Below are 19,044 nucleotides of genomic sequence, written 5' to 3'. Positions count from 1 at the left end.
CACTAATTTTTTTTTTGTTAGAACCTTTGTGATTACAACATCAGAATTTCATTCTTTTGAGCCTTCTTGACCTATTTCCTTTTAAAATGGAGGTTCAAGGATTCTATTTATGTTTTCACTAACATTTTAAAAGCTGCTTTCCCTAAGTCTGCAGTATTTTCTGATCCTGCCCATCACCCTTTCCTTCCTCATTTTCTTTAGGGACTCTTTCAGTGATCCTATAAAGGATCCTGAAGACCACCACTCTGGCTGGCTCTCTATGCCTTCTTTCCCCAGGACTGTTTCAGAACTGGCTACAGAAAGCCTGACAACTTGTGCGGGGAACACGAAACCAAGTGTCTTAAGCCCAGAGCCTTTTGCTGCTACCTCTACCTGTATTTTAAAATTTTTTTAAGTTTATTTATTTATTTTGAGAGAGAGAGAACCACTGGGGGAGGGGCAGAGAGAGAATGGGACACAAGATCTGAAGCAGGCTCTGAGCTGTCAGCACGGAGCCTGATGCAGGGCTTGAACCCACAAACCATGAGATCATGACCAGAGCCAAAGTCAGACGCTTAACTGACTGAGCTACCCAGGTGCCCTCACCACCCCCCGCCATGCCTGTATTTTGAAAATAACTAGTAAAGTGTACCATAGATATTCTTTAAACCTTGTCATCATCATCTCTGGCAGGAAAACTAACTTGCCCTGTAATGTAAATAAATGAAGAGCCAGAGGACAACTATTGCATGGTTCCATAGGAAACCGTCCCCAGTGTTTATATTTCCCTCTCCTTGTATCACACCGTTTTATAATTGCCTTTCAAATTGTCTGTATAACCCACTTGACGGTAAGAGCTGTGACTGACCTGCCCAACGTTATGGCCTCAGCACCTAGCATGGTATCAGGCTTACTGTAATTGTTTAGTAATATTTGCGAAATGGGTGGGGTGATGGATGGGTGCGTAAAACACACCACGATTTTCTGAAGCTGCCCTACAAATTGCCATGGCAAAGTACGTGTTTATTTACCTATTCATGGATGTTCGCAGCGAAAAGGTTTTAAAATCCACGTGGTTATTCTCCTTCCCCAAATCCTGCCGTCTTCTGCTTCGCTAGTAGTGTTAACACATAACACATTACGTATCCAGCCTGGCCTCCCAAACCTTAGTAGTCCAACATAGATCGTTCACCTCTACCTCTTGCCACACATTTGCCCAAGACCCGTGATTTGCACGTTATAAATGTAGAATCATGATTGAAAGGAAAATTAACCTATTTTAATACGAGCTTGAAGGTTTAGTTAGAAAAGAAAAAGCTAACAGGCTGGTTATACATCCTTTGTATGTTAGAAGATAAAAACGGCCATCGCACTTTCTGTGGTGGCTGCGATATTATGCATGTACATTCACGCCCTACGTGTATGTCACTGGAACCGGCTGGCTTTATATCTGTCTTCTGGACAATGTTATCTTAGCTGATAGAAGCCTTCAAGTTTCTGAAGATAGGAGGGCCAGGCCAGATGATCTCTGTATTTTCTTTTCTATTATGCTGTGTTCTATTTTCACCTTGAGAGGTGGCATCATTATCTTAAATTTAGAAAGACGCTTGTGATAGTTTATTCTACATTGTAGTTTTTATACTTCGACATTTTTTTTTTCGGTTAAGAACATTACTGAAGAATCGAAACATATTGTCAATGAAAGTTTCAGCCTAGGCATTATTCCTTTTTCTAGCATATTAAATTTTAATACAGTTTATCACGAAATTATTACTCAATTCGAATCCATTGTCACGGAGCACCACGTCTTATATATGTGTGAAATGTTGAAAGGACACTGCATGTGTTCTCTGGCTATGTAGAGGAAAAGTTACAGCTCTATAGCAGGTGTCTCGGTTGACTTCTGTAAACCAGTCTACCTATAAAGCAGCAAGAGATTTTCAGCTGTATATATTTAAAAAACAAAAGAATATAATTGTTTTTACTGCATCTTCTAGACGCATAGAAAACACATTCTTGAAGAGAGGACTTCAGTGAATTAATAAGAGTGGGAATTGTATGTGTTTCTAACTAGGTCCGGAGACTCAGATAGACATGGGATTTGTGGAGGACACTGAAGAATTGTCCTGAGAGAAGGGAAAGGCCTTGTTGAGTAGTGGGGGCAGTTGGATAGGGAGAGAGGGGCCAAGTCCTCATGAGCCTTTTAAATTCAAGCTAATGAGTTTGAATTAACTACAGTAAACAATAGAGCATTCGTGCATGTTTTTAATGAGTGATGGAATAAAAGCTCTATTTTAAGAAAGTGTTCAGATGCTTAGTTCTCAAAGCACAGTGGTAACTCCTGAAACAACATGAGTTGTCTCATACCACAAGGAGACCATATATAAAGGAGCTGAGCTTTTGTCTGCCACCCTTTAAATGTTAACTTCTGTATAAGCACGTGCAAATTCTTCTTGGTAGATCCCATGTGAAAATATTGTGGCTGCGTGGGAAATGTATGTGTGTGTGTGTGTGTGTGTGTGTGTGTGTGTGTGTGTGTGTGTATGTGTGTGGGAGAGAGAGAGAGAGAGAGAGAGAGAGAGAACGGGTTGTTTTTTTTGGTTTGGGTTGGGTTTGTTTTGTTTGACATCTCTCGAAGCTGTTCATTTCTGCTGGGGTTGGTCCTTATTCTCGAATGCTGTCTTATTTATACAGGTTGCTGCTCCTGCTCCATGGGAAATGGTGGATTATGCTGCCCATCAGCCGAGCCGGTAGCAAACACAAGCACCAGTGGGCTTGTGACTCCTTCGTCTGAGAAAAGTAAGTGCCTCCAGGCTGTGAGGATGCGCTTAAGGAACAGAAGATTCCTCTCCTTAGAAAGCTGGACTGATTATGCATTCTCAAATAAGATGGGGAAGAGTGCTAATAGGATAATAGTTGTGCGTAGATAGAATATTCATGAAAAAAATAAAGTTCTTATAGTAACTGGTAGAATTATACATTTTCCAATAAATGTAACCCACGTGATAACTCCAAGAAGTTTGCCCCAAGTGCCATTTTTTTTCTCAGATGTTTTTCATATTTTAGCAGCTGAGACTCCCCCCTCAACTCATTTCCTCCAGGGCCAGTGCTTAATTACATTTTAAATCTGTATACTTTAAATATACCCTTTCTCATAAAATAAGAAAAATCTTTAAAAGTAATAATCTTTGACATATAGACTAAGAGACTGAATTACATTTGTGGTCTGAATTTCAAGGTTTTGTTTGTGCCCAAATTGGAATATGACATTATATTAGTAGAAGGTGTACAGCATAATAATTCAATATTTGTATACATCACAAAGTCATCACCACAATAAGTCTAGTTACCATCGCTCATCATTGACCCCCTTCACTCTTTTCACCCTCCCCTAACCCCCTTCACTTCGATAACCACAAGTCTGTGTTTGACCCTGTCCTAGCTCTTGGTGGTCTCTAGAACCTTTGTGATTGTCTAAGTAGCCTGATTTATTCTTGAGAGTCCCAGTTGTTGAGGGTGTGGTAGGTCCCGTCAGCATTCCAAAGGGAGGGATCTCGGTCACCACCTAGATTCAGGCTGATTGGAAGCCAGACCCTCAGGCAGCAATTTTTCAAGTATGCAAATGTATACAGTTCTGTGAGACCACAGTCATAGACCCTGCTGATCTCTAGACCAGGAGATCTGAAGGTATCCTCTGGGCAGCAGGTGCCAAGAATCAGAGCTTGAGACCAGTGTAAAAGATCCTGTCTAGGAGACACTAGCAAGCTGTGGTGAAGCCAAGTAGGGGGCGGGGGTGGGTGCAGATGGTGTCTCCTTGCCTACATCCTCTGAGAGTGCCTTTAGGTGTGTGGCCAACCTGAATCCTATCCCTCAGGTTGAAGTTCCGGGGTAAATAAATGAGTCTTTGCCACGTGCAGACTGGGGGTGTGTTTCAGTCTACTGTCTGTGTGTTGTGCAGGATATGGTGTCCTGTCCAGAACTGTCTTCCCAATTGTTATAGACCCATAGAGCCCAGGAGTACAGGCCCCTCCGGCCACCAGAGCCAGGCAAATGAGACTGGCCTCTCTGTGGGCTGAGTTCATCCGTCAGCCTTTAGCAAGGCTGCAGGAGAGTGTTGGGTGTGGGGCATGCCTGTGCCAGGAAGGAGCATGGAGGGGAGGGGGGGGGGACACGCTTGCAATTTTAGCGATGCTAAAGAAGAGCATTCTGGGAGAGACATGCCTTGGTTTTAGCCATACATGCCTGCCCTAGAAAGAGGGAGAGTGCAAAAACTGGCACTCTCCAACAGCACTCTCCCCCTCAAGGAAAATTCCAGTAAATCTTTAACAATTGAATCTCCTTCACATATAATCCAGTCATCTCTCAAACCAGTGCTGGTTCCCCAGACGGGTGAGTCCCTGCTGAGCTCCCCATAGCCCTTGGGTCCCCTGGACATACGCCCCACTGGTTTCCAGAACCAGACTTTGTTGGGGCCTCATCTGTCTGGTGTAGGTCCCCAGGGTCAGGGTACCTGATATGGAGCACAGACCCCTCACTCCTCAGGGAGAAGCTCTGAGCCTGTGAAAGCCTTCCCTATTGTGGGTTGCTGCACCCTGGGGTGAGGGTTTTGGTAAGACTATAGCTCTGCCTTTCCGACCTGGCTCCATGGGGCCATTTTTCCCTCATTGCAGAGGAAGCTACTCAGCTAGTTTTCAGCTCTTTTCAGGTGGGAGTTATCGCATAGATCATGGTAGATTTGGTGTGTCTGTGGGAGATGAGTTCAGGGTCTTCCCGTGCCACTGCCTTGGGCCATCCCCATGCATACACAATGGAATTCAAATTATTTAAAACAACCGAGCACACTTATATGAAATTGCAATGCACTGTCAACTAATTATGCTCATTTATAATCAAGTTAGAAAGGGAAACCCCCCAAAGCCCTCTCTTCATGATGAAGCATATGTCAACTGTATTGTTGCCAAAGACATTTCATTTCTATATAAAAGCTGTGAGGGTTATAAATAAACATGTGTGCAAATCACCTAGCACAGCACGTGGGGCACATAGTAAACGCTCAGCAAACAGCGGTCGCAGTGGTAACAGTTGCTATTAGTCCAGCAGGGTTTATGTTTGGCTGCCAGCTGCTGGCTAGGAATGGATTTTAAATCATGGAACTCCCGTTTCTCCAGAAAGAAGTGAAAATATATCAGATGTTGGGCCTTCGCTGGCTTTCTGATAGGAAACCCCATTGGGCATTCAGTTAAACTGTCTTTCAGTTTTGGGGTGCCAATTCTGTAAACTAATGTTTCTTTACATCATAATTCCCAAGGCTTTCCTTCTTATTTTTCCTCCCTACACAATATACCTAATAGTAAAGTCCATAGACAAATTCAACATGTAATTTAATTTGACATTTCTTTTGTCTCTGAAAATTGTTTTGCTTTGCTTATCTGTCATGTTCTTCGTTAATAATGCTCATTCCTGAAAAACTCTTTTATAGGAGCTTCTTACATTTTCTGATCCTCTTTTGCAAAACTTACATAGAAGGAAAGCCATCATCTATGGACGTTGTCTACTCATCCAATTTAGTATCATTCCTAAGCCTGAAACAAAAAAAGGGGAAAAGAAATCAGACCACGGACAAGTGAGAATTCTTCGAGTCTGATAGTATAGTTAGTTCCTCATCCCCAAAACACCGGTACAGCACAAAGGCAAAATCAATATTATGATGTGTAAAAGGGGCAAATGGAAGATAGTAAAATTCATTTTTATCCATTTTTGTCATATCGGTACACAGTATTTTGAGACCAGATTTATTATGTATACCGGTAGAATTTTTCTATACCAAGATATACACGAATAATTCTTATTAAAATAGGACCACACCACAGCAATGGTTTGGCAGCCTGCTTTCTTTTTACTTAGCACAGCACACTTCTGCATGCCATAGCTGTGATGTTAGACCGTGTTTAAGGACGCCATGTGTCTTTTTCTAAAAAGTGGCTGTGGGAAATACAAATTTTTATTGTTACCTTGAGGGTTGAGAGCTACAATATTGTGTTTTTCATCTTTCACTGTTTAAAATCAGACTGTATGTTAGGCTAGATATCCATTTGGTAAGAAGAAAATGTTTTCCCCTGCTTTTGAGACCATGTACATGGTGGAGCTGAGGCAGGAGAACAGAGGTTTCTTGGGAAAGGCCCTTCCCCTCTACTCTAGGCCACACAAGGGTCGTTCGTATCTGTGATTTGGACTTTGTTCTGTATGTGAACAGAACAGTGTATAACAGCTTTTATTTGCTTTCTTAAAGGTCTTTTCTAAGGCAGATTTTAAACTCTTTAATGAAAGGCAAAGGGAAATAATTAAGTTTGTATTACAGTTAGCCAAAACAGGATATTCGTGACCACTATGCAGATTTGTTATAGATGAAACACGAGTTATTAATTTAGTCTTAAAAAAAAGAAATTAAGATACATAGAGGGTTATATATAGCTAATGGCGGTAACAACAGCTAACGGCATGCATGGAGGAGGTGCATAGTGTTGCTAAGTAAAAAGAAAGCAGGCTGCCAAATTGTCTGTGTAGTATGATCCTACGTCGATGAAAATTATTTGTGTATATCTTGGTGTAGAAAAATTCTATAAGTATATACAGTAAGCCTGGTCTTTATGTATGTATGTATATATTAACACCGTTGAATAGCGTAGACGGGAACTATGGCATACTACTTGTAGTTTTCAGATAAAAACACTTGACAAGTACAACTCTCCTGAAACCACAAGAAGGAGCCTTCCTCAGATTTCATCTAAAATAATACACTGATTCTGAGCTGAATGTGCATATGTGCTGGTTTGCTTCGAAAGTCATTATGAATTTGAAATGCATTCAAATAAAAAGCTCTGATTACAAATTGTTGTACTTACTGTCTTATAGATGAGCATTGTGTGAGTCGCTGTAACTCCCAGAGCTGCATGTTAGTCCAGGAAGAGGAGCAGTATCTACAGAGTGGAGACCAGCAACTGGCTCGACATGTGTTGCTGTGTTTACTTCTCATTATTGGCCTGTTTGCTGTAAATGTTTCTTCTGATTTTGTTTTGGGGCCATTTCTTTAAATGTTTGGCAAAGATTTTATTCAGGCATCTGGGAGAAACTTAGTTCCTGCTTCAGGGCGTGGCAGCGAGGCCAATCTGAATCCCCATCTTGAGCAGTTTGGTGGGGAAGGGGGCAAGAAGCATTCACAGCACCCTGCCACCTAAATGGCCCAACAGCCTATGTTGCTTAGAGTCATTTCCTCATTGTATGCTCTGAACCTAGAATTTGGTAAAACCGGGTATCTCCACGCTGTGTGCAGGGCCACTCAGTGACTAAATGCCTACGTGGCCTCCCAGGAGATAAACTTTTAGAAAGAATTTTTAATTATGAAAAGAACATAACCACTTCATGCCATAGATATTTGCACAATCACTGCCTTCTCTTTTTTCATACATTTTTCGTGGTTCTAAACTGTACCTACCTAGAGATTTATACTCTGCTTTGTCACTTGTGTCAGTCATTTTCTTTTTGCTATGTAGTTGTTCGTAACTGTTAATTTAAATGGCTCCTCAGTAAACAGTAGAGGAGATACATTGTAATTTACCCAACCACTTCCTTATGGATGATTATTCCTAGTTTTTCCAAATGCTCAAATAAACATCTCCATGCAATATTTCATTATGATAGATTCTCAGACTTGGGAAACCTGGATCAAAGAGTATAACGATTTCTGTGCCTCTGGATGCATTCTACAAAATTGTGTTCGGAAGGAGTAGTATAGATTTGTAAAAGGACTCCCACCAGCACTGAATGTTATGAATTTTATTTTTTTTAATGTTTATTTATTTGAGACAGAGAGAGAGAGAGAGAGAGAGAGAGAGAGAGAGAGAGAGAGGGAGGAAGGGGCAAAGAAAGAAAGAGACAGAGAGCTTAAACCCACGAACCGTGAGATCATGACCTAAGCTGAAATCAAGAATCGGGCCTGTACCAGCTGAGCCACCCAAGCGCCCCTGAATGTTATGAATTTTAAAGTTTGATAACTTTATAAGTGAAATATAGCCCTTTATTTTCTAAATGCATTTCTTTGATTACTAAGGGATTTGAAAATCAGTTTTATGTCCTCTTGTGTGAATTATCATTTATTATATAATTCTTTAAGATGGTTCAAATGTAACTTGCCTGGGTCCTCCCTAGATGGGAGATGGACCATATATATAACCAATGAAGAAACCTTTTTACATTGGGATGTTCATTACATAGAATGCTGTCAGCCGGCACCATTTTAACTGCTGTTTAAGAACAAAAATCAAAAAGGGGCACCGGGGTGGGTCAGCTGGTTGGGCGTCCGACTTCGGCCCAGATCATGATCTCATGGTTCATGGGTTCAAGCCCTGCATCGGGTTCCATGCTGACAGCTCAGAGCCTGGAGCCTGCTTTGGATTGTGTCTCCCTCTCTGTCTGCCCCTCCTCTACTTTCCCTCTGTCTCTCTGTCTCTCTCTCTCTCAAAAATAAACAAACATTAAAAAAATTATTGAAAAAAAAGAACAAAAATCAAACAGTAAGAAATGCTGCCAAGAACTGCTGCTTAGTGATGTGATTGTTTTCATTGTGTAGAACTAATTTTAAAATCAGTCCTGTCTTAGGCTGGTTGGCAGTCCTGATATATTATGTAAGCTTCCGTATTATGGCGCATGTCTTCTTGCTTCGGATCTGATCAAATTAGATGCTGTTTGAGTGACATCTGTCAGGAGGAGAGGTTGAAACCTCTTGTTCAAAAGACAAAGCCTCTATATTCTCTCGGTGTTTTTCCTTTTAGTCTCCCCGCCCCCCCCAATTATTAAGCAGATAAGTTATTGTACTGTGTTCTGGATAGAAAGAAATGATTAGCTAGCTTCAATTTAAAATACTATTTTCACCTTCCTTTACAGAATCTTTCCAGTTGTTTATGGTGGCTCTTCAACCAAGAACCTGGAAGGCTATATGTTGAGCTACAGTTTTTCTGTGCTGTGTTTAACTTTGGCCAGGTATTTATGTACTGAGAACTTTGAGGGCTTTTTTGTTTTCCTGGATGGGTTGTTTGGGGGGTAGTGGTGCGGATGTTGTTTTCTTTTAAATCAAAAGGGTTTAGTTGGTTCGCCAGCTGCCGGCATGCGTGACAGCTGACAGCTGCATCCGATCTCCATGTTGGTTCTCGTCATCAGAATGCACATTGAGTGTTTCAGTCACAAACACCAAATCGTTTTTTGCTTTGGTGTTAAAATGAAGAGTGATCAGTTAAGCAGGGACAAGATGTCCCAACTTCTTTTGAAACTTTGTTATGGTCTTAATAAGTCACTTTGGGAAAAAGACTTCCCTTCTCTGAGTCCCTTAGTCGAGTCACTTAAATTGATGAACATCATTTCATTTACTTGTTGATGTTTCTCGAATGATAGGTGCTTAAATCTTTGTTAGAAAATCATGTGATGGATAAATACCTTTGGGCCAGGGATCGTAGTTACCATTCCTTGACAGTCTAAATGCCAACTATTATTAAGATTTTACATTAGTCCTCTTACTTAGACGTCACAGGAACACCAACCAAGTGACATTATCATTCCCGGTTTTAAAAATTAGGAACTAAAATTCCATGAAGAACTAATATGATAGGTGCTGTTGTCTTTATGTCACTATTAAAATGGATATTAAAGAATAAACGACATTTTACATATTGGGAAAATATTTTTATGTGAAAATTTCAAAGTGTGATTCTGTTTTCAATCTCTTACTTTTTAATAAAGAATGTTAGTCCCACAGATTAAGTATCAGGTTGAAAAAAATAACTCTGTTTGAAATCACTGGTTTTGCCTATTAAACCTGAAATAATCGACTACCTGAGTCAGTTAACATTTATTAGTAGACATTCCTGCACATTTTACCCTAACATTAATTTCTTGAAATACTTCCAGTTTGTTTTGCCATGATGGTGGGGGCAAAAGACTACGTCTAGATAGATAAGTGACCTAATCAGTTTATTACAGACTGGCTTGAGTATCCCAGGCTACATGATGCCCACCTCACTTTGTGAATCTGAGATCTGATTTTTGTACCCAAGAACTATAAAATCCTAGGTTCAGAACTCGTAGTCTCACTCAGCCTTTTGATTTCAAGAAGCCCACTCCAGGCTGTCACCCCAGGACTGGAACTGAGAAAGCTTCACAAACGAAGAAGCTAACGCCAGGAATGTTGCATTTGAGATGATGCCCCCATAGCTAATGGCCCAAGTGTTTCAAAGGAGAGAGAGAGAGAGAGAGAGAGTTATACAAACACTCCCACCCCCTCCCATATAGGTGTTATAGTAAGGTCATTCCTTTTTGGCTGTTTATAGTTTGGGGGTGAAGCAAGGTACATCCTTCTTGCAGTATATCGCATTGTCCACCCTACCTCCCACCAACCTGCACTGAGATCCTTAACCCACTGTGCCTGGCAAATGGCAGTTGCCAACCTTCTGTCTCCCCAGGCAATTCCAATCATCCTTACCTGTGGCCACTTTCTGGTGCCAGTTTTCCTCATCACCCCCAAATCCCTCAAACCCTTTCCCTAAGCACCTAGCCAATTTCATGTCACATAAAGTTTGTTCAGTGACTTCACTGTAATCAGACACTATATAATTCTCTACTTTCTGAAGTGTTAACGGAAATATAAACACTGAAGCACGACGGGAGATCACTTATTTTCTTTTTTCAAAAGGGAAAACGAAGACATGAAGCTCTTAAATGTTTTCGTTTTTCTTCAGTGAGCTAGAATACAGATGTGGCAGCTCAGCCCTGGGTTAAGTCAATGATCCAACCTAACTAGTAGGACACATGACTAAGAAGAGGCAGCCAAGTATCATACCTGCCTCCAGACACTGAACTTTAGAGGACCTGCCTTGTGTGGTCCATTTAAAATACTGCTCTAATCACTCTAGGTCAGCTTCCCCCAGCACTAAATATATGGTGGCTTCCATAATTCCTCAGTCTTAACATTCTACTGTTGAACTCATGACTGTAACCTTTCTTCTTCCATAGGGATTTATTTCCTTTGGCATCTTTGGATTGGACAAACATTTAATCATTCTACCTTTCAAAAGAAGGTAAATTTAGTTTTGAAATAAATCTACATCTGGGGACACCTGGGTGGCTCAGCCGGGTAAACATCCGACTTTGGCTCAGTTCATGATCTCATGGTTTGTGGGTTCGAGCCCTGCGTTGGGCTCTGTGCTGACAGCTCAGAGCCTGGAGCCTGCTTTAGATTCTGTGTCTCCCTCTCTCTCTGCCCCTCTTCTGCTCATGCTCTGTCTCTTTCCCTCAAAAATAAACATTAAAAAATTTTAGAAAGAAATCTATATCTGTAAAAGTAATGACAAGGCCATTCTATTAACATACTGATATTTTTAAACCTATAGTAATTGCTAGACCACAGAAAGGTTAAACTAAACATTGTGTTGATTCACACATTTGTTGTAAATAATTGCAGAGAAGGGGCACCTGGGTGGCTCAGTTAGTTAAAGCCTCCAAATCTTAGTTTCAGCTCAGGTCATGATCTCACAGTTCATGGGTTTGAGCCCCGCGTCAGGCTCTACACTGCTGGTGCAGAGCCTGCTTGGGATTCTCTCCCTCTGCCCCCTACCTGCTCGCACCTGTTCTCTCCCTCTTTCTCAAGATAAAGAAAAATAAACTTTAAAAAAATAAATAATTGCAGAGAAAACTTTAGAAAAACTCTTGTTACTCCCACATTGTCATTTGCGTTTCAACGAGAATTCATGGGTGAGAACTTTTTTTTCATGTTTATTTATTTTTGAGGGAAAGAGAGAGAGAATATCAGGGGGAGGGACAGAGACAGGAGGGCAGAAGATCCAAAGCGGGCCCTGCACTGACAGCAGAGAGCCTGATGCGGGGCTCGAACCCACAAACTGTGAGATCATGACCTGAGCTGAAGTCGACCGACTGAGCCACCCAGGTGCCCTGATGGATGAGGACTTCTATCTATGCCATTAACTACATAAAGTAAAGTGAAACGTGAAAAATATATTTAGGAATGGAAGTGGTAGATTGTGCATCCCCAAAGGTCTGTATTTGACAATATAGATTCTCCTCTGACAATAGGATTTCTCTTTCTATCAAACTGACAATTTATAGAAAATTCAAGTCCCTTCTTTCTAAATTGTTTTTATTAGCTTGGTGACGAGTTTCTTTGGATTCAGATTAGTAACTTCTTTAAAAGAAATAATGAGGGGGCGCCTGGGTGGGTCGGTCTGTTAAGCGTCCGACTTCAGCTCAGGTCACGATCTCGAGGTCCGTGAGTTCGAGCCCCGCGTCGGGCTCTGGGCTGATGGCTCGGAGCCTGGAGCCTGCTTCGGATTCTGTGTCTCCCTCTCTCTCTGCCCCTCCCCCATTCATGCTCTGTCTCTCTCTGTCTCAAAAATAAATAAACGTTAAAAAAACTTTTTTTAAAAAAAAGAAATAATGAAATGGGAATTCTGCAACCCAGGAGTGGAAGGAAGGGGGAGGCACCCATCTTTGTTACTCTCATTTGTTTTCAAAGTCAAAATCAGCAGAAACTAGAAGTGCTAATGGAATTTATCCTATCCACTACCTAAAAAGTGCCCAGTATGTGGTCACTGTTCTTTCTTCTACTTCTTTTTTGTCGTCATTAACATCATCACATTATTAAGATATAGTTGCTTCATTTCATGAAGGAGGAAAAGCGTAATAGGAGAGCCATTGAACTTAGTTATCAGCTCATAATGTTGATCAGTTAAAATGGTCAACACACGTATCGTCTGGGCTGGCAGAAACAGAATGATGCTGTATTCCAGAGCCCAGTATTTGTCTCTCTGGTACTGAAAGTGGAGAATGATTAAATAAAATACTTGATCTCTGTAAGTTATTTTTGCCACTTAAAACAGTAGAATGTGGAGTAAGGAAAGAACTTCATTTTTTTGGTAGAAACTGAAATAGATCAAATATGTTTGGACGGCTTATAAAATGTTCAAGTCTCCACCTGCTTGGACCAGGAAACCAAGTGCGGGTTAGGTCTTTGCTTCGAACACTAACAACATGTGGATGTTGTCGATGACCGCTTTGGAAGAGCTGTGTCGATGGGGTGATAAGCAGGAAGGGGTTCTCTCTGAGTGCTTTTCATTCCTTAAAAGTGACCTCCTTAAATTTTGGTTTTTAGACTTGAGTTCCTATGGAATAATAAAGATACAACAGACAACAGGGGTTCTCCTGTTCCTGAGGAAATAAAAATGACCTGTCAACAATTTATCCATTATCATCGTGATCTGTGTATCCGAAACATTGTCAAGGAAAGAAGGCAAGTACAAATTCTAGATAATTATATTTTAGATGATTAATTTTGTTTTGTAACAGGCTAAGTAATATGGTTGTAATTAACTATATGATTGTTTTTTTTTTTCAATAGCACAATTACATGTAAAAGTTAAAACAGTTTATAGTTTAAGAAACAGCATATACTGGGGCACCTGGGTGCCCAGTTGTTTGGGCGTCGGACTTTCAGCTCAGGTCATGATCCAGCCCCATGTCAGGCTCTGTGCTGACAGCTCAGAGCCTGGAGCCTGCTTCAGATTTTGTGTCTCCCTTGCTCTCTGCCCCTCCCCCACTTGCACTCTGTGACTCTCTCAAAAATAAATAAAAACGCTTTTTAAAAAAATTTAAAAAAAGAAATAGCATATACTGGGGTGCCTGGGTAGCTTAGTCGGTTAAGCATCCAACTTCAGCTCAGGTCATGATCTCACGGTCCGTGAGTTCGAGCCCCGCGTCGGGCTCTGTGCTGACAGCCTCAGAGCCTGGATCCTGCTTCAGATTCTGTGTCTCCCTCTCTCTCTGCCCCTCCCCTCCCCCCACTCATGCTGTCTCTCTCTGTCTTTCAAAAATAAATAAATGTTAAAAAAAATTGTTTTAAAACAGCATATGTAAGATTCTTACACTTTTTAGAAGTTATATAACTTCTGATTTCCATATAAAATGTGAAAACTAATTTAGAATGAACGAAAATGTAGTAAAATATTAACATTCACTTCATGTTGGCCGTTAGTGTCTCTCACAAAACCAGGAGATACACTGGATTTAGAAGTGACTTTCTATTCTCCATCTCCTAATGGTATGTTATTTCATATTATTAATGACATTGTCAGGAAAATGAAATGAAATCTGTCCTTTTATGTCTATAGCTGCCAATTTGAAATTGCCATTCAGGATGATATATGTACACATATCCTATGCCACTATATTTGTTTAGAAACAGGTAGCCTGGGACAGTTAGTGGAAAGGGGACTCACTGGGCAATGATACTAGAAGTCAGCTCCTAAATCTGCTACTTATTAGCTATGTGACATCATTGGGCAAGTTCAGTTGTCTAAACCTTAATTTTCCTCTTCTTTAAAATTAGATGGCATGTTTTTGAATCGGATAGCAAAATCTGTACGAGGGTCCTAGCCCGGTTTCTGGAAATGGTAAACTATGAAGAAAAGTTAGCTAAAGAGCCAAACAAAATTATTTCAAAGTTCCACTAATGGACAGTTTCAACAATTTACAGTTGCTTCTTAAAATTAAAGGGGGGCTCCTGGGTGGGGTGGCTCAGTCGGTTAAGCACCTGACTCTTGGTTTCAGCTCACGTCATGATCTCACGGTTTGTGGGTTCGAACTCCGCCTTGGGCTCTGTGCTGACAGCATGGAGCCTGCTTGGGATTCTCTCTCTCTCTCTCTCTCTCTCTCTCTCTCTCTCTCTCTCCCTCTCTCTCCCCTCTCTTTCTGCCCCTCCCCTGCTTGTGCTCTCTTTCTCTCCCTCAAAATAAATAAATAAACTTCAACAAATAATAATGAAATGAAGTGAAGTGAAGTGAAATGAAATGAAATGAAATGAAATGAAATGAGTTGAAGAAAGGGTGCTCCACGTCAGCTCTGCCAGGCCCACTGTGATTGCGTAGGTGGGAAGCACGGCGCTTGCAGTTGGCAGGCTGCCTCGCGCCCAGGTGGCCGAATGGGCGCTGGCTGGTAGTGGTGCTGCCCTGTGACCTGTAGGGTGGCACATTCTCTGCCACTCTGTGCAGTTCCGTGGGCTGTGGTTGTAGCTGCCTGATCAGTCATCAGGAAGCAAATATTCTCCAGTTGGTGTCAGGGATATAAGGTGTTGGGCTATAAATTAAAAACCAGCAAGCAGGGAGAAGGATCAGACAGAGGTCATAATATTCCAGGTGATGTTTGTAGTTGTAAAGCATAAATTAAGATATCTTATTAGTAAGCAAACTACTGATGTTAAAACATTTTGACTTATATACTTGAGAAGATCCTTCATGGATATTAGCCTCTTCTCTAATTTCTATGTGAAACCCTATATTCATTAGTGGTTAAACGCTTTAAAATTTTTGTCACTTACTTCTCATCTCGTCTTGATTTTCATTCACTGTTTCCTGTTGTCAAGCACTTTAGGTTTTACAGCTTGACTGATGCTTGTGGACAGATTCATGTTGTCTATTGCATATTTGTATGAAAATGTTAAGAGTTCATTTAATTGCTTCTTTCACACTTCTCTTCCTCTTGTTTATTTATTCGTACCTGAGGCACCCCACATTTGCATTGGGAAGACAAATTTTAAATAATCAAGAAATAGATTCATAATCAAAGCACATTTTAAAGACCTTAGATTTATGGCAAGACAGATCACACTTATTCTTTCCTTCCTTCCTAATGCGCCAAATTCCTGACAAATATCAGGAAGATTGTCTTGCTGATGAAGGCAAGAAGAAAGACTATTTGTGGGCAGTGTGATAAACAGAAAATAATGAAGTGAGATTTGAGTAGTTTAGTGAAAGTAGTCATTTTTTAAGAGCTCGTAAAAACGTATCATTTAATGTTCCTGAGACTATTCAATTACTTATTATACCTAAGAGTATATCATAAAATAAGTAATATTCAACTGTCTACAGAATAGATCTGGTTATAGCCGGCCAGCTACTATAAAACAGGATCCTTCTTTGTAGATGCATTTACATTGTCTCTTTTTTTTTTTTTTAACATGTTTCTGTTTTCACAAGCATTATTGGCATTTTTTTTTCCCCTGGTGGGTCTTTCTAGGGTCGGATGAGTTAACAAACCCTTTATATTCAGAAGAGTTTCATTCCTGCCACACTTTTAACTATCATGCTGTGTTTCCCTGTCTCCTGTTTTTCCTTGCTTGTCCTCTATCATGCAGTGCTGATACCAGGTTTACAGAACATATGGGTGAATCATTCCTTTGACATACAGGTGTGGTGCAAAGACATCTACTGGGACCTTCTGTGGCTGTGACCTGGTGAACTGGCTCATTGAAGTCGGCCTTGCCTCCGACCGTGGGGAAGCTGTGATATATGGAGACAGACTGGTGCAAGGAGGAGTCATCCAGCACATAACCAATGAGTATGAATTTCGGGATGAGTACTTGTTTTACAGATTTCTTCAAAAGAGTCCTGAACAGAGTCCTCCTGCTGTTAATGCCAACACTCCCCCACAGGAAAGATATAAAGAGATCGAGCATTCATCCCCATCCCCTAAGACCTAAATTATGAAGGAGACAACCCTGGGCCATATTCTGGCCCCAGATCTGTTTCTTAATAGCTGTCTGACCTTGGGCAAATCGTAACCTCTCCAAACCTCAGTTGCCTCTTCTGTAAAATTTGACGAGGTGTCTTCCTACCCCATGCTAACATTCTGTGACTTCGTGTGTTTGTAAAACACACAGGAAACTGACAGGAAAAAGAGAAAACCAAATCAAAATGTAAAGTTCTGATAATAAATATGATAATTACTGTAAACTAGTTATGCCAACATTTTAAAACATTGCTCCCCAAAGCCGTTTGCTATAATTTCAAGACGAACATCCAATTTATTATTGCTTTAAATTGCCAAATTTGGCAGGTATATTGCTGGCAGGAAATGGACCTTAAATTATGACAACTTTGCACTTATTGATAGCACCTCCTGAAAAAGAATTTTAGTGATTCTGATAAAAGACCTTCTTCTTCTATTTTCCCCATTTTCTTAACAAATAGTACTCATTTAAAAACTAGAAGCAATATTTTTTTAAAGTTCATCTTTTCCTGCTTTTCTATCCAAAGTACTAATCTGTGTCATTAGGAGGCGAATAAGAACCACCATAAATATTATCTCCAAAATCCATCCACAGAGGTATAATCTTTAACATTTGTACTGCGAATAATTTCAGCAGATTTGTTCAAATTTTATCAACAAATCTGTTGCCATGTATCGATTCTGGTGTTTGCAGAAAGCACCACGGTGCAGAAGGATAGCCCCATTCCCTTCTTCCCTTCAGTTAAAGAGAAAAAGCTATATAGTTCAAGCCAAGATTTAAAAATGTTAAGCCTAACACCCTACTTTTACATCTAGAATTTAGTCTTCTTAAAGTGTCCATGTATAAAAAATCTACAAACTTGAAAGTTATTCAGTGTTGCCCTCCGATAAGCTTTATCTTCAGTAAATTAAAAAGAGATCTATTCACATGACCTTTGAACCTCTACTTAATTATTAGGTGTCAGTGCTGGTTTACCTTATTTAAACTATGTTTCTAGTATTTATTTTTCTCATACTTTTAGTGTGTCATGTAAAAGCCATTTAGAAAATAATTTATAGACTTAAATCATTGCTCTTTTAATGCAACAAATATGTAATTTTTTAAAAAACCTGCATGGAAGCCTAGTGTATTTAACAAGTAAATTACACTTTATTGTGTAGTATTAACCTGTACCAACTTTACGTTATGATTAGGGAATGGGGATTTTTTTTCAGCAGAAATGTCTTGCTGCAAAACTTTTTTTTTTTTTTTTTTTTTTTTATGACTACATTATAACTCTCAGAACGCTCAGGAGTAAGCATAAAGCCTCATTGTTATACCAGGAGACTTTTACAGTTACAACAATACGGATATTAATTCACATGCATGCAGGCAACTCAAACTGGAGAATTTGTTTTGTGAACAAATCATACTACACCTGTTCTATTATTTGCATGAAGGGAATAAGCAGCATCTTTTTCCATAGGAAACACTAAGAGAAAACCCTGGACCAGAATGATCTGCGGTTTCAGATAACAAAGGCTTTTAAGGGATATTTTTAGGGTTATGGATACGCTAATTTTATTAAATGAAAATATTTGTAACTTTTACTCTCACTGACAAAGCAAGTTTCTCAATAAAATACCTATTTTAACTTGCATTGCCAACATCTTCTTTGAGTAATCTGAAAAACGCAGAAGCCATCATAGAGGTCTTTTCTGTAAGTTTTCAGTGTTTTCTTAAATGGGTCTCCTGAGATTGTTCTGTTCTTCATGACCTTCTGGGATCTATCTGCACAGGGCCTTGCCCAATTATGCACTCAGTAAGCACTTTTTATTAATGAATCAATATGACATTACAGTCCTTTTCACATATTTCATAATTTTTAATATGCAAGGTCACAGCTGGGAAAATTATCTGATAGAATTTTGATTAAAATCTATCTAAAATCTTTTAGGTGCCTGGCTGGATCAGTCGGTAAATCATGTGACTCTTGATCTTGGGGTCGTGAGTTTCAAGCCCCATGTTGGGTGTAGAGATTACTTAAAAAAACAAATCTACCCCTTTTAGGCTAATATTCAATACGGTCAGTTGTTCTTTTCTTTGTTCTGAATAATTCCATGACTAGCTTTTGTTTAAACTTCAATATTTTCAGAAAAAGGTAAAGTGTGCTTGGCATTTTAAGAATAATGACTAATGACAGTTTCTAAAAGCAAGAGGGATGTAAAACTATTATTTTACATGTTTGCTATACAGAATAGTGTTTGCCCCATCAATTCTAATATGATGTTAAATATTAAATTACTTTAGACCACTGGACATAGGTAGTCAAGTGATGTCTGATGGTTGGAAACACAGTTCAGGATCAGAAATATCATCACCATTCTTCAGGAAAATGCGGAATGATAAATTTCTATGATTGGTATGAGAAAAGCCTGAAGTAATTAATTAAGAAAAGAACACAC

At 39.9% G+C, this 19,044-nt stretch overlaps 1 protein-coding gene across 1 annotated transcript in view; it reads left to right on the top strand.

Annotated features, from left to right (window-relative positions):
* GPR155 (G protein-coupled receptor 155) overlaps positions 1-19,044 on the top strand; it is a 49,042-nt gene extending 29,998 nt beyond the window's left edge. Inside the window, exons 11-16 of the mRNA XM_007074563.3 lie at positions 2,674-2,778; positions 6,892-7,028; positions 8,920-9,015; positions 11,038-11,102; positions 13,190-13,327; positions 16,279-19,044. Coding sequence (XP_007074625.1) covers positions 2,674-2,778; positions 6,892-7,028; positions 8,920-9,015; positions 11,038-11,102; positions 13,190-13,327; positions 16,279-16,570 — 833 coding nt within the window. The 3' untranslated portion in view covers positions 16,571-19,044. The remainder of the gene's footprint in view (positions 1-2,673; positions 2,779-6,891; positions 7,029-8,919; positions 9,016-11,037; positions 11,103-13,189; positions 13,328-16,278) is intronic.

The sequence above is a fragment of the Panthera tigris genome, chromosome C1, assembly GCF_018350195.1.
Source record: "Panthera tigris isolate Pti1 chromosome C1, P.tigris_Pti1_mat1.1, whole genome shotgun sequence".
NCBI classification, from domain to species: domain Eukaryota; kingdom Metazoa; phylum Chordata; class Mammalia; order Carnivora; family Felidae; genus Panthera; species Panthera tigris.
The sequence above is the reverse complement of the archived record's forward strand: the minus strand, read 5'-3'. Positions and strand labels throughout refer to the sequence as shown.